The sequence below is a fragment of the Carassius carassius genome, chromosome 50 (assembly GCF_963082965.1).
Source record: "Carassius carassius chromosome 50, fCarCar2.1, whole genome shotgun sequence".
In the NCBI taxonomy this organism is placed as follows: Eukaryota; Metazoa; Chordata; class Actinopteri; order Cypriniformes; family Cyprinidae; genus Carassius; species Carassius carassius.
In genome coordinates this window covers 12,269,238-12,294,421 of record NC_081804.1, presented here as the reverse complement: position 1 = coordinate 12,294,421, position 25,184 = coordinate 12,269,238, and the positions used below count along the sequence as shown (strand labels likewise).

The following is a 25,184-nucleotide window of genomic DNA, read 5'->3' as shown; positions in this document are numbered from 1 at the left end:
GCAAGATTTCACAGGCTTTATAATACTTGTCATCAAATTATGGTAAATCAATAGCAGTGGGCCGCAATGGCATCATCATAAATCATATAGGACATCGTGTGTTGCATTGGAAGGGAATGTGGTGTGAATATTCACTGACACCGAGTGTATCAGAAGAAAGTCTTCTAATAAAAAACAGGAAAACACCAGGATCAGCATGGAAACTTGCACTATTCATGTGCTTACCCAAAACATCCTGTGTAATTACAGAAGGTCTCTCACAAGAGTGATATGACACCTCTCCCAGTCGGTCTCTCGTATTCGCTCCCTCCCACCCGCCCCAGCCCCCACAATTCCACACAGGAAACAAGCTGTAATCCTCATTACTGTTGTTTTTACTGCTTTGTTAGGGCTTGCTGAGTTGCGCTCAGTCAACCACAACCACTTTTTTGAACACTTGACAATTAAAATGGGAGTTTTTTGCACTAATAGTGCTTACACAAACTATGTGGAGAGACCCTAATCTGATTATGAGACCCAGGAATTAAAAAATAAATTTGCATCTGTGCGAATGTAAAAGTGTTAACACTTTTTCTTGTAGGAAATGGGGGAAAATGCATCTTGGTGGCTGTGGCCCACTTTATGTGATGTCATTTCACATTTGTTCGAGGAGAAAGGCTTGTATTTGATGCTTGTGTTTCAGTAGACACTGTTTTGTATCATTCAGCGCTAACCTTTGACTAAATGTTTCCATCACTCCATTCTTAAATGAATGAAATCCTCTCCATCAGTAATGTTTTGTGTCCTGATGACATGACATGAAAACTGTGGTAAATCGTAATGCTTTCCACATGCCTTGAGAAATGTGTGTAAGCCTAAATGGTAAACAACAGTGCTGAAGCACACAGCAGGGCTGGTTAGCATGCAGAGCTAGCTGCTGCAAATAGATTAGCTTTTACCAACAATCTTTCTCCATTTAAAGTGTTTAAAAAACAATTCTAGCAACATGTTACATTATAATATAGAGCATAGTTCACCAGTTTCATGATTCATTTTAAAAGTCTCTTAATTACTCGTATTATAGAACTTGATTTCACTTGCTCTGTTGGGCGTCAATTGGCGAAACATTAAATGAGCCAATAAATAATTAAATTAGACTGCTGTTTTCTTACACCAAGTTTTTTGTTTCAACAGTAGCTGCACAAAGCACATAGGCTTCTGTTTAATGTAGTATGAATATCAAAATATTTCCTTTTCTGTTTTAATGAGGAAAAAGTTTATGAAATATTTAAAAGAGCCTTATAAATTCAAACCTGATCTCATTGGTATTTATAGATATTCAAACAGTATGTTTAGTTTTATGGAAGTATATGGAATAGTGACTGCATCTAAAAGGTGAAAAAGTATTTACAGCCATGGCCAAAAATATCGGCATCCTTGGTAAATATGATCAAAGAAGGCTGTGAAAATTAATCTGCATTGTTAATCCTTTTGATCTTTTATTTAAAAAATTCACAAAATGTATACTTTCATTGGATAATAAGAATTTAAAATGGGGGGAAATATCATTATGAAATAAAGTTTTTTCTCAAATACTCATTGGACACAATTATTGGCACCCCTAGAAATTCTTATGAGTAAAATATCTCTGAAGTAGATATTTTAGCTCTAGCTCATCCAAAAACAAACTAAAGCATATTTATTTATCAGACATAACTGGAACTTCAAATAGGACTGGCTTCTATGGTGAGATAAAACTAAAAAATTAGCTTTTTAGCAGCAAAAACTCAAGATGGGTTTGGTGAACACAGATAAAAAGTAAAAAAAATCTTCCAACCGTACAATAATCCAAACACAAACCTAAAAAAAAACACAGAAATGGGTCACTGAGCACCAAAGCAAGCTTCTGCTATGGCCATTCCAGTCCTCTGACCTGAACCCTATAGAAAATGAGTGGAGTGAACTGAAGAGGAGAAGCGAAGGGTCTGGAGTGATTCTGGAATTAAGGAATTGTCTCTGATCTCTTGTCAGGTGTTCTCTAACCTCACAGCCTTCTTTGATCATATTTACCAAGGGTGCTGATATTTTTGGCCATGACTGTACACATGGGCAGCTTTAGAAATGTAAATAATCTTTAGAAATTTTTTAGAACTGTAAATATATTTGTATTACATTTTCACTATAACATACATATGCCTGATCCCTTCAACCCTATCCTAAACCAAAACACTGTTCTATAATCTTAAAAAAAACTCAATAGGCAGATAAATCTAGAGTGAAAATAATTTATTTGATGATTAAATGTTCATAAACATTCACTCATTTCAACTTTTTAAAGCATATCTTTGGTAAAGTGTTGGAATCCAAGTTGAATACAGTGCAAGAAATGAAAACGCTATAATGTCCAAAGATGTTAAATGCACTGAATAAATGCAAAATAGAGGATATTTGAGCCATTCATTTACATAAAATCAATCTCTTAATTCCATGTCTCAAGAAAGCCAACTAAAGGCCAATGGTTACGATTTCACCAACTCTTGAGTGATGTTTACCTGAAGATGTACAGTGTACAGAGAGACACGTGCCTGTGATGGTCTCACACTGAAAACATGCAGTGACGTGGTTATTAGCGGGTTAATCCTTCACTGCATATAATACTGTGACTATGTTATGACTGTTAGCAAAAAAGATCAATTGTATATTTTAAGCTCGAACAAAGAGTGTTTTGACTAGGAGGAAATGAAAAGAAATAAAAACAAAGTTTAACGCACTAGATTAGTTATTCTAAAGTCCATAACAGTCTCTCCAGTGTCTTCTGTATTTCATACAAGATAGACTAGTTCAACTAGAGCCACAGGTTCAAATGCTCCTGTCTCTAGAAGCTCTGCTGGGAGAAATCGACATGCCTTGACATGCCCCGCTATCAGACATGTGTAAAGTTTTCCTTTCTCTCTGGTGCTTGTCCAACCTGTGTTTCCCTTTTTTGATGGCATGAATTTTGAAAGACACAGACATGAATGGTCCCACCTGTCAATCTCTTGTACCTTCTCTGAGAGCATGAGGTGTACGTGATCCACCATTCATGTCCATCAAGTCCCCACCTCCCCCTCCTCCAAACACATGTGGGTAGAGTAAAGAGCAGAAAGCACACCTTTGTGCCTGCTGGGGCTGTTGTCTGTCTCTAAAACAACCAGGTGAGGCCATCAGCTTCCAGGTAGGACAGACACCTGCTGCATAATTCATCTCTGCAATGCATAGCTGCCTGTAATCTGACTACACGGGAACAAATATCCCATGACGCTGGTAATATACTGACTGAAAAGTCTTTCTTTGAACCCACTTCTTTTATTCTCTTCCTTTTGACTTAAAGGAAGTGGAAGTCTGAGGTTGCAATCATTTCTAGGAAGTGTTTTCCATAGATTAGCACATATGGAACTAATTTTGGGGGGTTTAACCTGCTGGCCAGCTGTTTACTATATTTTACTTCTTTTTGGAAACATGTTAGGGAAAAAATATTTGGAAATTAACAAGTAGAAAACAAAACAAAGCATTCATGACAGCTGTTGGCCATCTACAGCACGACTCAATGAACTCTGTGTTTGTTTTGTCGGTTTGTGAAGGTTCTGGTGTCTGGTTGGATTTATTTCTTTTTTCTTCATGTGGACCAAGCAATGATTCAGAAAGGTTAACAGACCTAAATGTGAGCTCTTGAATAGGTCTGATGAGTCCATCAGACAGTTCCTAGAAACCTTGTGTGTGACCCTCTGCAGGCGGCCTTGTCAATAGAGAGGTTATGTTGAATCATGGATGTGACCACCTGCAAGATGCGTGTGATAACTGGTTCAGGCAGAAAAGATACCTGCTTGAAAACATATGAGTCATTTTCATACTGTTGCTTAACACAAGTATCTGTTGACAAGAAGTACAACAGGAGGAGATGTTCAGGAAGCAAACAAGTATCTGTCAGTAGCCTGCACTGTTGACCTAAAACTTGTCTCTTATGCAAATCAGGCAGACAAAGAGACCAGGAAGTGAAAGTTCAAGTCAGCTTCTAGTTTGAATATGTCAGATATGTAAGAAACAATGCTGTATGAGCGCTATCTAGTGGTAAGAAATATATAACAACTCAAAAGTTCAGAGAATGAGCTTGCTGGCTGGCTGGCTGGCTGGCTGGCAATTTATATTGCATGGTTATTTCTAAAATAAGGTAATATTGTGCATTAATTTTATATAAAACAACTCATCAGTCAGCAGTCTTGAAATTGGATATGTCACTTGATATGATCCCCACCAGCACAAATGCAATAATGTTTATTCTCATAATCCTGCATTGCCAATTAATGTCTGCTGAGCTTTCTAGGCAATGCCAATGTTAGTGTATGGAAATCCACCTTAAGACGATGGAAGGGGTTTCAGAACATCCCTGAGAGGGGAGATCATGTGCAAACCATATCGGCTGCTTCACTGATTTGTCTTCACATTTTAGATATTCTCACTTATGTAGACTCAGTCCCTCTTATATCCCTACATACACAGTGGCTGTGTATTATACACTCGGGCTCATTTGCATTCTGATATTTATTTGTTCAGGACAGCAATGACTGGTCATAGGAAATAGACAAGGTGTAGTGTAAATACATTGCCTGTTCCAAATAATAAACCCATGCTTTCACAGGAGCAGGAAGGTTTTTTTTTTATATACTACAAAATAGTGATAGAAGGCAATACAGTTCGCTGTCAGTTGCATGCTGTATGTGGAAGCCCTCAGTGTTTTGTGGAGAGCTTTGGTCACCATAACAGGCTCATGAGTTGTAGGGAATTAGAATGTGCGCCTGAGCCATCTGCACCCATAAAGCTCATTTGTGTCTGCTTACGAGGAGAAATTATGCATTATCTGTTCTTAAAGCAGTGGAAACACTTTGAGCATCGTTTTGTGGAAGAACCTTCATTGTTTAGAGCACAGTGACATCTGTTTTGAAGTTCACAGAATTCAGCATCGGTAAGAGTGTTTATGTCTTGTGTTTATGCACGCTATAGATTCATCTGTAGCTACTTGAAATGTTATTGTTGTGTGATTCTTGTATGTCAGGGATTCAATTAGCAAATGCACTCATCTGTGGCATTTAATCAAAAGTGTTGGAGGAATAAGTAGATGTTTTCATTTTAGTCTGTAAACAAATCAGTGTTTGTCCTGGCTTGTTTTAAATCCCCTTGAGCATGAAGCCATTTTTTGGATTGATTTTTATGAATTATGATATTGTCATTTTAAAAAGCACAAAGCCTCATAAATAATACAAAATCAAGCCATCAGTGGGTTGCAACTCTTATGCAACACTAGAAACTTTTAATTTCTCACAAGGGCTCCAGATCTGACCTCTACATAACAAAAGTCTTTTTCTGCTTTGGATGAGGCAGACACACAGGAGCTCTATTCGCATCAGCTGTGGTGTTCTTGACTTAACATGGATTACTTTACTTTTCATCCTCTTATAATGAGATGAGGAGCTGGGTGTTTGTTCACCAGGTTGGCATGCATTTGTTATAATGATGTCTTCAGCCAATATAGCATACACAATTGGAAATTAATGAATAGACTGAGAAACACAAACAAAAATGTTATGTATAAAATCATTATGTGATTTCACACACACACACACACACACACACATGATATACACAATAAAACTAAACCCATAAAAATGGCATTACTTGAAATAAAATGACTGTTAAATGAATTCATATATATATATATATATATATATATATATATAATTTAACTTTTACTAAATAACTAAACATAAAACTGAAATCAAATCAATAAAAATATGTATAGAAATACTAAATATGAAAAATAAACAAAATTACTAAGACCTTTTTAAGATTTTAAAAATAAAAACTGATTTAAAGTATAAGACTAAAGTATATGTATAAGACTAAAATATCTCAATTATACTAAAATAACACACATTTACAGTGCATTATACTTTTATTTATATATACATGTACTGTATATAATAATATTTATATATTATGTATAATTTCTTATAATATATTATTATACAATTAATCCAGAATATGTGTAACGGACATTCTGAACACATATGTAATAATAACTGTAACCACAAGAGGACAGTATTCTACTTTTTCAAACGTTCACATATCATTAATACAGTAAAGGTTCCTCTCAGTGTAATTGATTTGAAAGGTCTGGAAGGGGCACATCTGTTTCAGGTTTTATTTGATTGATTCTTTTGTTTCTTTGTGCATGTATTTAAAGAGAAATTCATTTAATTCATGTCCTCAAATAATCCCTTGGTTGTAAAGTGCAAAAACTCTGACTGTTAACATAGTCTTCGTACCTTTAACAAAAATAAAAAATACTAGCACGTGTGTAGTAAGATCACCATGATCTAACCAGGTAAATAGTTTCACAGTTAGCAAAACTTTTTGTCCTCACAGACTTTCTCTTCAAACTTTACGACTGAATCAGAGATTTCACAGTTAGTCTAGGCCTACCCGCTTTCTTATCGTAACTCAAGTCTTCGAAGTCCAGGAAAGTTTGCATGATTTCAAAACCTTTTTGGGCCACAGTGTCCCAAAGTAGATTTACCTTCAATAACCATTTATTAAATCTCTCCCCCATTAAAGTCGCAAGCTCCCAAGAGCTGGCTGCATTAATCCTGATTACAGGCTGTCAGGCGGAGGAAACGGGGTCTGTGTGTCAAACATGTCATCGAGAGATGTTTTATCCTCATATGTGTCTTTCTATCTTGTCAGTTAAGGGCGGGAGAACCCAAAGAGTGAACATCAGGAGATGAGTTTGAGCACTGCTAGTGCAGGGACCGCTTTACAGACAGAACAAAAGAGGGTCTTAGAGGGTCCGATTCGGGAATGAGTCTTTGAGGTGTGGAGTGAACGGGACACATGGAGCGGGGAGGTAGAAGTGCCAGTGGCTCCATCAAACGGGCCTCCGTCAAACGCTCAACATCATTGTCACAGAAGGTAAGGATTTTACACTTAACCCATGTTTAGGGCTTTGGATTTGATCGAGTGATGTAGAGATGACTGAAATGAATGAAAAGATGTTCTTCTTTATGAGTGAAGTCAGGTCTATGTGACATGATACTGAACCAGGTATTCAAAGCAGATTTATTTTAGTTAAGTAAAACTGTAACTTAAACTAAAACCATTAAAAACAGTGTCATTGCCAAAAATAAAAGAATCATTAACCAGAAAAAAAAATGTATGAAAGACTTAAACTACTTTATTTCAACTAGTTTCAACTGTTTTATGTTTAGTTGAAGTACTAAAATAATAGAAAACACATTATTATATTATATTATATTATATTATATTATATTATATTATATTATATTATATTATATTATATTATATTATATTATATTATATTATATTATATTATATTATATTATATTATGTATACACTATTTGGCCAGCTAATTCAAGGATTTGAATAATAATATAATATAATATAATATAATATAATATAATATAATATAATATAATATAATATAATATAATATAATATAATATAATATAATATAATATAATATAATAATATTTTACAAAGCTGAAGTTTAAGTTAAAAAAAATACCAAAATATGTAAAGAAACAATAACAAGCAGCCCATTATTAATAGAATTAATATAATATAATATAATATATAATGTATTATAATAATAGTAATAATTATTACTTTAGATCATTTTTAAATATTACTACTATAATGTGTCATATGTTTACATAAGCAAATTTTACTTGTTACAATGTGGCAAAACAAGATGTTAGATATGCATTATATAAAACAGATTTACATCTTTAAATCTCTTACTAATCTAAATCCTAATCTTAATGATCAAAAGGGTGGTTCCAGCAAGTAACGCAGCCTTCTCCAGCAGCACCAGAATGAGCGGCACCTCTGTGGTTTGATGCTCCTCCGCTGCCTCTAATCCCCCATAATGCCCAGTATGAGCACCAGCTGCTGGGCGGGATTTAGCACTTTACCTACCTACTTTCAAATGTCTGCTTTCATGTGATTAAGACTGAAAATATAGCCTGCCCAAGGAATTCAACATATCTTTACAGTGGTAAACTCTTGCTAACGTCGAGTGGCGCACTTTGAACTGATGCAATACATGCAGGAATTTTCAAATTAAGTAATTTACTCAATATCTTCTAGTAGCGGGTAAAGAAGTCAGAATGCATTAATCAAATTCTTGTGAGGAACCACAAACTTTACAAATGAGTGATTAGTGTATAATTGCAACCATAAGTAACACCTTTATTATTTTCTGTCAGTACAGTTTTGTAGGATGTGTGTCCGGACTGAGTTAATGAGGAAAGAAGGATATGATTGTTACTAAAACACTTCCTTTGACATTTGCATGCATGCATCCTCTAAAATGTCTCTGTCCCTTCCCCCGCTCACAAAGACAGACGAAAGCACTCTCACACAAACATAGTTGTCTAAAAAATGTGTCTTATGACTAAGAAATCTCAAGGCTAATCAGTGACATGTTGGTCTCATGTGATGATTGCTAACTGGATTTTCAAACCCACACGGACAATGAATCTTTTTAGAGGCCGAGTAAGAATGAGAAAGCACTGTTTTAAAAAGGTTAAGCATGTTAAACTTACCCAGAAGTCCCCAGACCTATTGTGTCCAGACCTGGTATAACCTGGTATAGATAGATAGATAGATAGATAGATAGATAGATAGATAGATAGATAGATAGATAGTTAGATAGATAGATAGATAGATAGATAGATAGATAGATAGATAGATAGATAGATAGATAGATAGATAGATAGATAGATAGATAGATAGATAGATAGATAGATAGATAGATAGATAGATAGATCGCAAATCAAATCTTACACTGCTCTTTAGTTCTAAACAATGGGTCACAGGACTGTTGGCCTCTCATGTGACCTTCAGTGTCTAGTTTCGGAAAGACTTATACAATTCATGAAGTGTGTGAACAGGCAATGTTATATATACATTTCAGAAAGTATGTATTTACTTTATCTTTGTGGGTTTTGCCTTTATAATGGGAAAATGCCAACTTGTACAAAATCTGTAAGAAATATTTGCATAACCATTTAATCTGATTACTGAGCTCTCACAAATCGCAGCCACAATCCTATTTATGAACAAATGCCTTTTTAGTTGAGCAACACCGTGTGAGATGTCTGACTAAAGACTCAATGGTGTCAACTGTTGCCAGGTTTGCTATAGGCCTTGTTAATTTGAGCAAGAAAATGCTTTTGTGCATTTTCTGTGCAAAACTTCAAGCTGATGAGCGCTCAGTCAGCAGATTTGAGTTTTAATTGCTGTGGATAATGAGTTTAAACTAGCCGAAATAAGTGCGTCACACTGGCTGAACTACTGCAGTGGCAAGAGCCCTTTGTCTTCAAGAGCTTTAATTAGTCCACGTGCGTTTTGACGACAGCACCGAACTGCTGAAAGAGTGAGATGGTTGAGGAAAGGACCCATTGAAAAGTACTTTAAACCAATGATCTCACCATTTCTATTTGACCCATAAAGGGCAAAAATTGACATCTTCCCATATTTTCAATAGTTGACAAGGCAACCCTGCTGAATAATAGATTTTAAACCAGCCCAGTGTAGTTATATCATTTCCATAGCTGGCCAAATTGGTCAGGCCGGTCTGTGCTGAGGATATTTTTAAGCTGGTCATGCTAGTAAATCAGCTAAACACCAGCTTAGACCGATTTACTGATGATTTACTTTTTTTTCAAGTACTAGTCACTTCATGAAACCAACTCACGTGAAATGAATTATGAATATCTTCACAATTGTAACTTCTAGAATCAACTGATGCAACATCTATTGAGTAGATTTCCCAAATAAGATGATGAGGTTACAGACGACTTATTTTTTGTATAAAACTCTATTCTCTAAAAGATTAAAGTCAGTAGCGTCATCAATTCCTAGAAGTGACTGTTAGTCCATCAGAACCATTTCAACAATTAGTTCTGGATGACCAGATGTCGTGTCATGTCTCAACTAGGCCTCTTTTCAAAAAAATGTCTGCGCCCAATTCTCTCAATTATGCAAATTGGGCTTGAAATCAAAGTGGTTGGAGGAGTCTAACACTTTCAAATGAAAAACTGTGGTGAGTTCCCATTCCTGTCTGATTCTAGATACAAACCTGACTCTCTACATCAACTTGCAAGAAGTGTTTGAGGTAGGAAAAGCCATCTCGAAACATTTTCTGAGAATTAAGAAGTGCGTTTCACGGGGGTTATGAAGCTATCAAAGTAGATTTATTGTGCTTTGCTCCAGCGAGGGATGAAAATACCCTGTGGGCAAGGAGAGAGGGGTCATGGGACTCCCAAAAGGATTACCTTGAACTGGAGTCATGGGATGTGCCCCGAACAAAGAGCCTGCTCACATGCTCATCATATGAACAGCCCCTCATAAAGTGATGAAGTTTCATGTCTTGTGGGATTCATTGGGCACCGGCGCTCTGGGAAAGAGCACCCCTCGCAAGCAGAGCTCCAGGAGGGACACTGATGCAGAAACTTTCTTTTTGCCACCTTCTTAATTTCAACTAGAGGCTCCACAGGTAGGACCCCTACTAGCTAACACTGGGTGACCAGAAGCAACCCATGGATCCAGGGACCACTGATGTGATGATGAGATCAGGATTGGAATTATGAGATTGTAGTATTAAAATATAAATTGAGAATGATTCACAATGTTTTTCTGGACGAAATTAGCAGTTTCCAATAAAACGTTGTCATTGTTAAACAATGTATGATTTTTAAGAAAGTATTTTTTTTTTGTTTAAAAAGTGCAACAAAAATTTAAGAGGTGAAATACTTTAGAAACTATGAATGTATTGCTTTAAACTTATAAATGTGTGATGGAAAGCCATGGTTTTTGTGGGTTTCTAACATGTTCTGTCTTTCTTATCTTGACTAATATTCTGTGACTGATTTTTCAGAGATTTTCCTCAAAAGCTTTCGTCTTAATTACGGTTGAACCAATAACAAAAGCCCAGACAGATATGGCTTTGAACCAAAGGTTATTTACGTCCAGTGTGCGGAGCAGAAAGCTGGCACAGCAGAATCTTTTAGCGAAAGCTAAAAATGTTGGTGGGTTTCCTTGGCACCTTCTAAAACAGAAAAAAGAGAGAATAATTATGGTCTGGAGCAGAGTTTGCACTCCAATTTGCTATGCACTAATAATTTCAGGCAAAACAGGACACAGCCTGGATACCGTCAATGACTCTCTGGATGCTGTTTCATTCAACTCGTATCTGCACATCCTGACACAAGAAACAGTTGCTTTGCAGTTTTAGTAGCTGACTACGGGAACTGTAAAAGACCAGCATTATCTGTATACCCTTATATTCATGAAAGCACACTTATCAGTGCTAAAACAAATAAACAAATGCATTTCACCAGAAGTCTCTATATTTAATCACTTTAGACATTTGCCATGTATATATTTTCTCTTCCATGTGTTCGTTATTTCTACGGCTTGTGCGTTCTGTACCACTCATACTTTAGTAAGGATTATCATCGCAAAGAGGATTTACTGTATTCACTCTGGGCAAACTCAAGGGACTAAAAGCAGTTCTTGCTGTAATTGATGTTATACATATATTAATATGGTCGAATGGTACATTAAATATATGTGTAATTTTGAAGGTTTGTGCTTGTATAACCAAACTACTGCTTCTTTGGGTCAGAAAAGCATTATTCCATTATTTTATTTTTATTTTATTCACTGTCTTTTCTTGTTTGTTTCCTAGGTCCAGAAAGTTTGGATTGAGAAAACCTTTCACAAAAGAGAATGTATTCATATATTTCCAGCCAAGGACCCAACAAGGTGAGCCTTTCTATTTTAAACAATTTCAAAAGAACACGCAACTAATGACACCATTGTGCGAGACAAATTACCTCTATGACTCATTCTGTTTTTGAGGCTTTTTAGACTCTTATGTAATGAGGGGTGATGTGTGACATCATAAGCCCTTTCATAGATCACTGTGTGGGCATGTCTCAAGGCTGGATGTGATGGGGCCGGTGTAGTTCAGTCCACCACACTTCCTGTGGATGGAGGGATGCCAGGGTGTGCTCTCATGCATGTGCCCATTGAACACAGACTGCAGTTTAGACAAAACCCTGATAGGTGCTCTATGTGCAAAGAAAAATATGCAGTACCCTCAAACCAAATTATTTCCATGGTGAAATATCAGCTAATTGAGTTACGTAAGCAACATCCTGTTGCATGCAGTAAAACAGACCTCCAGCATTACTTCTGCTGTGATTTTCCTCAGGTGTGCTTGTGGTTATTTAGTGACTCAGCACCCAGCCATTCCGGCAACCAACAAGCCCTCAGAAGAGAACCAGCTTGTACACGTGGACCCTCCTCAAGAGAAATGGTCTGTGGTTAAACATACCCAGATTGCCCCTACTGACGCCTATGGCATCATTGAATTTCAAGGAGGAGGATTTGTCAACAAAGCCATGGTATCTATTTTGAACATTATGGGGTGAATTTGCTAACGTAATTGTATAGCAATTGTAAACGAAGAACCCTGCTAGCATAGCTCACTTAGTGAGGATATATACATATTTCATTCAAGAACAACAGTTAAATCTGACATTAATCTTATAATTTAATATTTCTTACAGTATATTCGGGTGTCACATGATACCAAGCCGGACAACTTGCTGCATCTCATGGTGAAGGAATGGCAGCTGGAGTTGCCCACACTGCTTATATCAGTTCATGGTGGCCTCCAGAACTTCGACCTGCAGCCCAAACTCAAGCAAGTTTTTGGAAAAGGACTGATCAAGGCTGCCGTGACCACCGGAGCATGGATCTTCACTGGTGGAGTCAGCACTGGTGGGTATTCATTGACTACAACAGGGATGGGCAACTCTGGTCCTGGAGGGCCACTTTCCGGCAAAGTTTAGCTCCATCCACAAACATACCTGAGAAATTTAACCAAAATCTTCAGGATTACTAGAAAATGTGTGTTAATTAGGAATAGAGCTAAATTCTGCAGGACAGTGGTCTTTCAGAAATGGAGTTGCTCATCTCAGGTCTAAAAGTATGATTCCAATCCACATGGTTGAAATCACTTGTTGGAAACAACGTTGGATCTACTGTATCTTCTGTTTTGGTATCTTGATAAATATTTTATTGGTTTGATATTTTATTAGGTGTGATCCGGCACGTTGGAGATGCTTTGAAGGATCACTCTTCGAAATCCAGAGGGAAGGTCTGTGCTATAGGAATCGCTCCATGGGGAATCCTGGAGAGCAAAGAGGATCTAATTGGAAAAGATGTAAGCACAAACTATCGATGTATAGTAAAAAAAACATGATGGTGCTCAAACATATGAAGTAACAATCTCCCGAGGTGCAATGCTACGTCATCGAATGGTAGAACCTCTGTACTTGTCCAGTAATATCCACAATTTACTGTTCCTTTTCAGGTGAACAAACCATATCAGGCCATCTCCAATCCTCTGAGCAAACTTGCTGTTCTCAACAATAGCCACTCGCACTTCATACTATCTGATAATGGCACATGTGGGAAATATGGGGCAGAGGTCAAACTACGCAGGCAGTTGGAGAAACACATCTCCCTCCAGAAGATTAACACACGTAAGTGTGGTAGCATCAGCAAATCTTATCTGCTTTAGGTCTAATGTACCTCCGATCCTAAGAGGACACATTTGAAAGCATGCTAAGGGTTTGATTGACATGAGATATATCCTGATAATCAGTAATGGGGTTCATAGGGTCAGGTACCAATAGAGATGCTCCATGCCATTTCAGATTTGATCAAGGCTTTGGTGTCTGTGACCTGTGGGTTTCCCTTTGTCATCCTATGCCTGGAGCTCGTGATAAGGCAGGGACAGCAAAGGGAGGCTCAGCTGTCACCACTCACATCGTCATCTGGGATCAGACCCGGTAGAGTCGAATTAAAATGATTGTACTCACCACTTCACCTCTCCTTTTGTTGATTACAAAAGGGATTTTTGATTTTTAATGTGCATGCATTTGGAGTAATTGAAAATAAGATTTAAAGCACAAAACACCCAAAAGGCTTAAACATTCAGGCTAATGTTTTGTAATAGTATTATATTGATATGTGCACAATCCCTGTACTAAGGGATTCAAAACATTTAGGAAAGTTAATTGCTTTTTTCTGTGTATGCATGTTAGGACTGGGCCAGGGTGTACCCGTGGTATGTCTGATTGTGGAGGGGGGTCCCAATGTGATCTCGATTGTCTTGGAAAGTCTGCGTGAGGAACCACCAGTGCCTGTTGTGGTCTGTGATGGCAGTGGTCGAGCCTCTGACATCATTTCCTTTGCCCACAAATATTCTGAAATTGAAGGGTGAGTATTAATAGTCATTATTACACTGATCTATGGAATACTTTATTCTAATTTTTCAATAGCGTCATTCTGTTTTCAAATGTTGAAACTATAAATGTTGATATAAATAAGAAATTAATTAATTTACGATCAGTGGAACCATTTGCATCACTCCTGGTCCTGATCCCTTTGTAGGGGTTTATGTCCACTAATGACTAGCTATATGCACATTATCCCATAAATTTCTAGTACTGATCCATCTTTAATGGAAAGAGTCAGCTGTCAAAAATATTCATTATCACAACTGAATTTTATTTTTTTAGACTTGTAAATGATGACGTAAAAGAGCAACTGCTGGTCACCATCCAGAAAACCTTTAACTACAACAAAATGCAGTCAGGGCAAATTCTGCTCATGGTCATTGAATGCATGAAGAAGAGGGAGTTGGTAAGTATCTACAATGGCATAAGATCATGTAACAGTTGTAGACCAACATCCATCAACACAAGCCCACTCTCATTTTCTTCCCTGATAAAACTGCTTAAGCCTAAGATAGTCTTAGTGTGTCTCCTATTCTGGTCAGGTCTTCTTGTTTTAGATTGGCTTTTGATACTTTTCAGCTTTAAGACCAGACTAAATTGACAATTTTTTTTATTCTTTGTGCAAACTTTCATCAATAAACATTTCCATTCATTATTCATTTTGTCATGTGTCTTTATTCATGTGTCCCTCTCATATATCCATCTGCATTTGCTCTCTAGTTTTATTAACCAGGTGCATAACTTCATATCACATCACATCTTTTCATATGATTAAGCATTTTGCAGATGCTCTAATCAGGAGCATTGAGACCATATATGTCAATGTCTCAGATATGAGACAATCGTGATTAACAGATTGCAAGCGCTTTCAGACTCCAAACGTTAGAACTTCACAATCACTAGATACCTGCCTAGATCACCAACAGGATGACCCAGTGCACTCTGGGAACTGGTTATTGGTTAATGCTAATATTTGTTCAGCTTAAACTGAGGCTTAGTGATGTGTTAAGTATTTAGTAATACTGCCTCAGGGCAGGAGATCATCTGTAGCTCTATACATCTGGACTAGGAACAGCGTAGTGCCACCTGTTCTTGCCGATGAGCTACATTCATTCACCCTGTTCATGAATATGAGCAGACGCGGGGAGGAAGGGTGGGTCCATTTCTCTCTAATCCACACTGAACAGCTCCTCTGCTTATTTCAGTGACATAACATCTCGATGTCTGGTATTAGATTGGCTAATGGCTTTCCGCAACAGTGTTTTTACATGAAATGCTAATGCTAATGTGTGTTAAGAGCGCAAATGTCCACATATGTACATAAATCCTTTGGTTTATATAGGGAAATAAATGTACATACAACTTTTAAGCCCACTATTAAACATGACTATTGATCGCTTAGCAGACGCTATTATGAAAGCAAGAATTCTAGTGTTTTTCATCCGTGTCGAAATGGTTTACTTAAACCGAGATATCAAAAATGAAATTAACTAGCATTCATTCTCAAAATATTATAAAGAGTTCAATTTAAGGTATCACCCCTCCCATTCCATCCATGAGGTACTAATCTAACTGCCCAGACTCCACCATAAGTCTCTCATTAGCGATGCATGCTAACACTCAAGAATGTTTTGGAAGAGGGCCACTCATCCATGCCAACGTGATTACATTTAAAATTAACATACACGTGACTCCAAATTTAATATAATTGCATTTGATGCAAGACATCCTAAACAAGGAAAGCTGTATAACTTAATTTGAGAGGGAAATAACAATTTTAAACAACTTTCAACAAAAGCAGATTTTCTATTCATTTTCCCCACAGTAATTAATTCCTCACCCAAAATAAAAGTATGAAAGTGTCAATATATTAAAGTTTTGCTACCCCGTCTAACTTGGTATGTGTAGATAACAGTCTTTCGAATGGGCGCTGAGGGACAAGATGACATTGAAATGGCTATCCTCACTGCTTTACTGAAAGGTATAGTGAAAATGTGGACCTTCTGAAATACCACAAATTTAGTTCATGGTTAGAAATTAACATTAATAATGTTGGCTGGTTGTAATTCAGGAACAAACGCATCAGCTCCAGATCAGCTGAGCTTGGCTCTGGCCTGGAATAGAGTGGATATAGCACGCAACCAAATCTTTGTGTATGGACACAATCTACCAGTGAGTGAAATATTTACCTTGTTTCTAAATAATAAAATAAATTATTTCATAAAGACCTTTCTTAAGTTAAAATGTTTGTTTTCATAGCCTGCGAGTGCCCTTGCTAGTGCCGTCTCCACCAGCGCAGCACCATCTCATGAAAAACAGAAAGGAGCAACTCAACGTATCAAGGGAAAGGTCAGAGGAAAAAAGGGCAAAGGAGGCAAAGCCAAACCAGAACAACCAGAGGAAACTGACCCCAGAAAGTTAGAACTACTGAACTGGGTAAGACATTAAAATTAAATTCACTACAATTAAAATTAAAATTCACCATTCATTTATTTATTAAGTCTTACTGCTATTCTTAGTGAATCGAAAGTACAAAACTTGTCTAAAAGATCAACAAGACCCAGTAATTTCAGAGTTCTTGATTCTTTGCCAGTTAAAAGAGCCAGCTCATAGGAGTCATTTGATTGTGAATCAGACTTTACTGTTAGTGCTGTAGGTTTTTGACTCCTTAAACAAAAGTGGCTCATAAGAGTCATTTGTTTCTGAATCGAATTACACCATCCATGCAGCTTGCTTATCATTATTTTGTGGTATACAGTCTGTAGTAAACACTGGTACATGTTAAGTGAGACATTTGGGAGAGGGTTTATATTCCACTTTTTCCTACATTAACAACTGGTTAATCTATATAATTTATGTAACATATACATGAATAAGCCTACCTATCTTTAAGTTTACTCTTTTAGTATACTTAGCTTTTCCTCACTGTAAGTTCTTGCTCGCTGTCACCCTCTTCAGGTGAATTCCCTCGAGCAGGCCATGATGGATGCTTTGGTTCTGGACAGAGTGGATTTTGTCAAGCTCATGCTAGAAAATGGTGTAAACATTCACCATTTTCTAACCATCCCTCGATTAGAGGAGTTATACAACACTGTAAGCACTGCAACCATTATCATTTTTGAGCTTATCACAAAGGAGGTACAATAGAGCATGAGGGCAATTCATTAATCTGCAGAAAAAAGACAGGTCCTGCTGTCATATTTTTTTTATATTCTCATGATTTTATTACTCAATCATACACAATCTCATAGCTGGTGTTATTTTGTGTTTTCCAGAAACTCGGTCCTGCCAACACTCTGCATATTGTCGTACGAGATGTTAAAAAGGTAAAGCTGACTGATATTACTTTTGAATTCTGTTTAATCCAACTCCACTGCTTACGTTTTCAAAAGAAAATGTAAAAATATAATTTTATGCATCACTTTTCTTTCATAAAAAATAACATGACAAACATCTCAGATGAAATAAGTTTTGTCATTTGATTTCAAAGGGGAATCTCCCACCGGATTACCAAATAACACTGATTGACATTGGACTGGTGTTGGAGTACCTGATGGGCGGAGCATATCGCTGTAACTACACAAGAAAAAACTTCAGAGCTCTTTATAACAATCTTTATGGACTAAAGAGGGTAAGACATAAGCTGTGTCCCAATTTGAAGGCTGCATCCTTCAAAGGATGCATACTTCAAAGGTCACGCCTTCGAAGACTGTGAAGGTCACACCAAGTGTTAAATGGGATGGTCTAGCCTATGAAGGATTGATCTTTTTGCCTAGCAAATGTGACAGCTGCTGTTGACGAATGTGATATCTATTAACAGACTGAATACTAAACAGGGTTCACAAAATACTTAAACATGCTCACATCTGTCTAATAATGTGCATAATAACAAGTATAAACCTTCTATTAAATGAAATCTAAGATATGTCCAAATTTAAACAGCTTTTAGAAAAAAATCTCACATTTGACATTTGTATCATTATATATATTCAAGTAAGCTGTAACCCAATACTTACAATGAAAAGATTCATCTGGTACTTTCTATGAAAAAATCTTGTCATCATCGGCACACAATGAATCTTGGGATAGCCTGGGCAGCAAAGGATCCATCTGCTGTATCCTTCATTGCCTTGAAGGATGTAGCCTCTGAATTGGAATGCAGCTACAGAGATTACTCAAATTAATAAATGTTTTCAGTGTGCACAAATAGTCTAAATCTAATATCTTTTTATTTCCAGCCTAAAGCCCTAAAGCTGCTTGGAATGGAGGTAAATGTCAAGCATTGGACCTTCTTTTTACATTATCAGAGAGAACAGATTCTTTATTAATATAAATATCCTGTTCACCTCATTAGGATGATGAGCCTAGACCAAAAGGCAAGAAGAAGCAAAAGAAGAAGAAAGAAGAAGAAGAGGACATTGACGTGGATGACCCAGAGGTCTGCCGCTTCCAGTATCCGTTCCATGAGCTGATGGTCTGGGCAGTGCTGATGAAAAGGCAAAAGATGTCTCTGTTCCTGTGGCAGAGGGGCGAGGAGGGTATGGCTAAGGCTCTGGTGGCCTGTAAGCTCCTCAAAGCTATGGCTCACGAGTCGTCTCAGAGTGAGATGGTGGAGGACATATCCCAGGACCTCGACAACAACTCCAAGTGAGTTGATGCAAAGCCCCTTTCAAATCAGGTTCACTAATATGTAGGCAATAGTACAACTCAAATCTAAATGCTAAAATGCTATGCTAAGTGTTCTTCCTTCAAAAACTTTACAGTCTTTGAACTATTTTGTTACTTAAATACTGAAAAAGAAAAAGTCTTCTACACTAAAAATTGATCTTCTTGTCGTTTTAGGGAGTTTGGAACCTTGGCCTATGAGTTGCTGGATCAGTCCTACAAACATGATGAGCAGCTAGCCATGAAACTGTTGACGTACGAGTTAAAGAACTGGAGTAACTCTACCTGTCTGAAACTGGCAGTGGCTGCCAAGCACAGAGACTTCATAGCCCACACCTGCAGCCAGATGCTTCTCACTGACATGTGGATGGGCAGCCTGAGGATGGGTAAAAATCCAGGATTGAAGGTAAGGTATTTTCTTTTCAAATTAAAAAATTCCTGCTGTTCTTAAAAGGTCATAATTTCCCCTTTCACAAATTAAAGCGTTAAAGTGGTCTTAAACTGGAAGTCGTGGCATTAAATGTTACATGTACTGCATCAAACCTTGCTGATTATTTTCGTTTAGTTTTCCACTACAAATATCTTAACATCCTTAAATCAAGATGCATTTACTCGAGATGCAAAGTCTTATTTTCTGAAAACTGAGTTCATGCTTAAAACAAGTACAAATATCTGACGGTGGGGTCAGAAAAATAAACTTGTTTTTCCCTTGAAAAGGTCATTTTCTTACGATACTAGCAGATATTTATTCTTATTTTAATCATAAACTCACTTAACTTTATGAATTTCTTTGTGTGCCCTTCTATATATTCCCTATTTCTCTCTTTACTTGGGCTTAAAAAGGTTTTTAAAAGTCTTACATTTACCTTCACAAACCCTGTAGAAACCCTGAGTTTGAGATTGTAGAGTTATAAATTTGGAAATGTATATAAAAATATAAAAAAAGTTATTTCTTGATTGTAATATGCCTTTTTCTGTTTCTGCAACTCCAGGTGATCCTCAGCCTCATTTGCCCACCTTTTATCCTACTGTTGGATTTCCGTCTGGGTGATGACACATCTCATCAAGTCACTGCAAAAAATGAGGACAGGAAGACAAAGGATGATGATAAGTCCGGCCGGGTAAAAACTGCACCATTCCTTCTATTTAAACAAAACCCTTCTTTTATTATATCAGTGCATAACTTAAAGCCGTTGACACTACATAATAAGAGCTTAATCCATCAGTAAACACAGGTCTTGTGTGAAACCTGTGATGGAGATAGAATGTGGAAGGATTAAATAATAGAAAGCATATGTAGTTTTCAGAAACTCTATTCTTTTACAGCTTATCAAAAATTCAGTAATTATGGTTAGTTTTGTATGGGAAAAAACAGTCCAGGAACTTTAGCTCAGAGGTTAATGCTGCATCAAACAGCATCTTAATCTTATGTTTGGTCTGGTTAAAACAAATCCAGGATGATTTAGATTTTAGAGAGGCTGCAATTTCTATGAATTCTGTTGTAAAACCATCTCATGTACATCTAGGATGCCAATGCAGATGCAACCTCTAAGAAAGGAGACGAGGAGGAAGGTAATAAGAAAACGAGGCGGATTCCAATTGGAACGAAGATCTTTGAGTTCTACAATGCACCTTTCACCAAATTTTGGTTTAATACTGTGAGTAAAAAAATTGTCCGTTCATACATTTTCCAAACTGTTTATCTTATTTTATCCCAGCATTTTGGGCCAAAGGTGGGGAAATACCCTGAACGGCTTGAGTAGAAGATATTGTAGAATACTTACAATAGAAAATAATTGTTATATTTTATATCTTACCCATTTTTAACTGTATTGTTATTAAAATAACAAATCAAATTATGTTGAAATTTAAAATCAATTTGCATTGGACAGATTTCCTACCTTGGCTATCTCATGCTGTACAATTACATAGTACTGGTGAAGATGGAACGTTGGCCATCCTTACAAGAGTGGATTGTTATTTCATACATCATCACTTTGGGGTTGGAGAAAGTCAGACAGGTAAAGATGTACATCTCTCTCCTTAAAACACCACTGCACCCACAGCTCTTAGAAATCGATCCGAAAACAATAAAATGAACCCAAACTCAACAGCAAAGAATCAGCTTGTAGCCTATATCTGGTACTATCTCTTCCAGATCTTGATGTCAGAACCGGGAAAACTCAGGCAAAAGATAAACGTGTGGTTAGAGGAGTACTGGAACATCACAGACCTGGTGGCCATCTCGACCTTTTTGCTTGGCCTACTTCTTAGGCTGCAAAATGAACCCTACCTGGGCTACGGCCGTGTAATCTACTGCGTAGACATAATCTTCTGGTATATCCGCGTACTGGACATATTTGGAGTCAACAAGTACCTAGGACCTTATGTCATGATGATAGGGAAAATGGTAACATAATTCATTTCGACTAAATCTATTATATATCTAGACCTAGTACACAAATTTCCAACCATATGGACTTTATGAATATAATAAGCTGCCACCTGTCTTGCAGATGATTGACATGCTATACTTTGTGGTGATCATGTTGGTGGTCCTGATGAGTTTCGGTGTGGCACGGCAGGCTATCCTACATCCAGATGAGGAGCCAACATGGCGCCTGGCCCGCAATATCTTCTACATGCCTTATTGGATGATCTATGGAGAGGTGTTTGCAGATTCGATAGACCGTAAGACTAGAATTTATAGTAAGATTTTGTTTTCTGCCTCCAGGGTATAGATGGCATTTAACACTCTGTTCCACCTTCCAAATACCTCACTAATATCCCAGTCACCCTGCTGTTTGCAGTTTACCCTATAACAACATGTCTAGTGCTTTTCTTGTGTTAGGAACCTTTTGAGTATTCAGTCTTATAACTTTCAAACTTGGAGACAGAAAAATTTGTTGTCAAATTGTGGTTATTTCACTATTTAAGACTGTATGCCATTACTGTTTCAAACAGATTGCAGCAGTTTATAGTTGATTATTTTCCTGCCTGTCTCTTGATTTGAATAATTCTTGTTGCACTCTTTGTTCTTGTTTCTGGTTTCCACTTGCACTAACTGACTGTTCGTGTCTATTCTGCCCTTCTGGAATGTGCTCAAGTTTACGCAATGGAAATAAATCGTAAGCAAAACATTTGTCACAATGATAAACACTGTTGTCATCAAAAATAACACTAATGCTATAATGCTATAACTAATGCTATAATGGCACTGGAATTGTTGTTAATGCGGAACAGAAGGATTGCTGGTACTACAATGTAACAAGAAAGCCTTTTTTAAACAGCCCCCTGTGGAGATAATTTATATGATGAGGATGGGAAAAAGCTTCCACCATGCATCCCTGGAGCCTGGTTGACTCCAGCCATCATGGCCTGTTATTTGTTAGTGGCCAACATCCTGCTTGTGAACTTGCTCATTGCTGTCTTCAAGTAAGAATGCTACCATTTCATGGTTTTGATTACCTATTTCACTTGAAGTAAGTTAAATATAAGTAAAAAATATTTTGTAGATATTGGTCTTTACAAAAATTTCTTCATTGCTGTATATCTAGCAACAGTCCAGTGGTGTTGATTCGCTACTTGCTATGTGTTTCTTTCCAATAAAGCAACACGTTCTTTGAGGTTAAGTCCATCTCCAACCAGGTGTGGAAATTTCAGAGATATCAGCTCATCATGACCTTCCATGACAGGCCTGTGCTACCTCCACCAATGATTATCTTTAGCCACCTCTACATTCTTTTCCGCAAACTCTGCTGCCGCTGTAGCAAGAAAAAGGAGGGAGAACTAGATGAAAAGGATAAAGGATTAAGTAAGTTTCAAAAAATTACCAGACAAAATTACAAAGGATCAAGATGCAGGTGTCCAAGTGGGTAATAATTTGAAACCAAGCATGAGAAAAATATTTGCTTGTATTTTCTCTTTTCCCCATTAAGAGCTTATTCTTACCCCGGAGGAGCTGAAGATGCTGTATGAGTTTGAGGAACAGTGTGTGGAGGAATATTTCAGGGAGAAAGAAGATGAGCAACAGTCCTCAAATGATGAGCGTATCAGGGTTACAAATGAAAGGTAATTTCAGTACAGGAATACGGGTAAATAACTTCAACCCCAGTTTGCAAACAACTTCTTATCTGTGCAGTCATCACATATACATACTCTTCTTGCTCCCGCTCAGGGTTGAGAACATGTCCATGCGCCTTGAAGAGGTGAATGAGAGGGAGAACACAATGAAGGCCTCTCTTCAGACCGTGGACCTTCGTTTGTCCCAACTGGAAGAGATTAATGGCCGGATGGTAAATGCCTTGGAAAGACTAGTGGGAATCGATCACTCTGAATTGACCCGGGCACGGTCAAACGCCTCTTCTATTTGTGACCCCTCCTCTCTCCAACGTCACAGTAGCATCAACAGTGCTGATGGGTACAGCCTCTACCGCTATTACCTGGGTGTAGATGACCGTCCACCTGAAGATAAAGAGGCAGATCTGAGTAAAACAATAAGCACTACAAACCTCAACACAAAGGAATATGGCCAGAATCTAGAGGTAGATGTTCCAGGGGCAAAAAGACGCCTTGGCTCATGTGTGGACATCCGAATCTTCCCTTGTGATAAGGATGTTGAGGATGAAGGGACAAAGCCAGAATCACCAAAATCTACAGTTCCTCACAGCCAGACATCTTTTTCGGATAATGCAACAAAGAAAGAAGCTTTGATGATGGAGAGAGTAAAACTTCAGGCAACTACCTCCTACCCATTAGAAAAGGTTAAAGCTTTCAAATACTATCCAGGAGAAATAGCAAGCATATCCCCATCCACTGTACGAAAGTGTTGGAGCACAATCACATTTGATCAAGCAAGTGGAAGGGAAGCAAATCAAGAAGGAGAAGGAATGGATGGGTCTCCAGTTACAAGACGTTGGACTGCTGGATATGAGTACAAGGTACACCCTAGTCTTTTTGGGCAGATGCCAAAGGTATCAATGGTAAGACCCTTGGTAGATCAGATTGACCAGTTTAACAACAGTTTCAAAGTAGAGCAATCTTCTGACCAGTCTGAGCAACAGATGCTGAGAGTTTCTTCTAGACACAGTAAAGAGGACATGGGAATGCGAGATGGGGAGAAGACACTGGACAGTTCAGCTGGATCAACGAATCATGAAAGTGCTCAGTCAATAATTGAAGATGGGATAAGAAACCCGGTGGGGATGACTGGTGGACAGGCATCGCTAGATGTAGATCGGGTAAAACGGGTAGAGGGTATTGACGATGTGGACAAATGCCTGAAAGATACTGAGCAGGAGGCGACAAAGGAACCAGATGAACCTGAAGGAGGACTTGGAAAGGAGGACAGTTCAGAGAAGCTAGACGGACAGCAAACAGATGAGATACCAACAGGTGTAGTTCCCTTTGATTCTGAAGTCCAAGCTGATGGTAGCCATCTGCTTCTGCCAGAAGACACAATGTTTCTCCCTGGAAGATCTAAGAGCTGGTCCACAAAACCTTGCATGTCCTTAGGAAACAGCTTGAAAAAAAGATTCCACGAATCAAGCAGTGAAAGAGACCTTGCTGGAGCATATGGAGACTCTCCTGATGATCCAGGTTCAACAGCACAGAAGACAACAAACGATGCACCATCAAGCAAACCATATTCAGACACTCCAGAGGAAGTCTGATAAGAAGATAAATTCAACAGACAAGAACGACACACACATTAAGTTCTGTATATCCACCTGTAACACTGTATACTTATATATCAACAGTATGTAATCAGGTGTTGTGATCGAGTTAATTGAGTAGTAAGTAAAACTCCAAAGCCATAGTATCAACTGTCCATTTTGTGTGTGCTTGCACTTAAAGTATTTCTATTATTATATTTATTCAAGGTACAAAATACATTATGTGACAGTATGTATCCTTGCTATCCTTGCTAACTGCTTAATGTTTTCTGATTGGTAAAATGTAATGGTAATGTATGGGCTAAAAAGTAAGACTATGCAAAGTCAAAGGACAAAATTAGTCTACCTCAATGCAAAATGTTTGTAGTTGGCATGTTGTATGAATGGCACATTCTGTTCAAGCAAGGAAAAGACTGTGTAATAGCACCATCT

The 25,184-nt window shown here is 37.6% G+C and overlaps 1 protein-coding gene across 1 annotated transcript; it reads left to right on the top strand.

Annotated features, from left to right (window-relative positions):
• Positions 1–4,776: 4,776 nt before the first annotated feature.
• On the top strand, positions 4,777–24,893 carry LOC132133775 (transient receptor potential cation channel subfamily M member 1-like). The gene is made up of 28 exons (XM_059546730.1): positions 4,777–4,978; positions 6,757–6,981; positions 11,787–11,863; positions 12,315–12,507; positions 12,673–12,886; positions 13,207–13,331; positions 13,482–13,653; positions 14,218–14,392; positions 14,695–14,818; positions 16,321–16,393; positions 16,484–16,584; positions 16,672–16,848; positions 17,371–17,505; positions 17,688–17,738; positions 17,903–18,043; positions 18,651–18,680; positions 18,767–19,059; positions 19,255–19,483; positions 20,070–20,198; positions 20,604–20,735; positions 20,970–21,098; positions 21,236–21,487; positions 21,594–21,768; positions 22,185–22,205; positions 22,368–22,512; positions 22,689–22,891; positions 23,016–23,148; positions 23,255–24,893. The coding sequence occupies exons 2-28, from the start codon at positions 6,904–6,906 to the stop codon at positions 24,747–24,749; spliced, it is 5,202 nt and encodes a 1,733-aa protein (XP_059402713.1). The 5' UTR covers positions 4,777–4,978; positions 6,757–6,903; the 3' UTR covers positions 24,750–24,893.
• Positions 24,894–25,184: the final 291 nt, after the last annotated feature.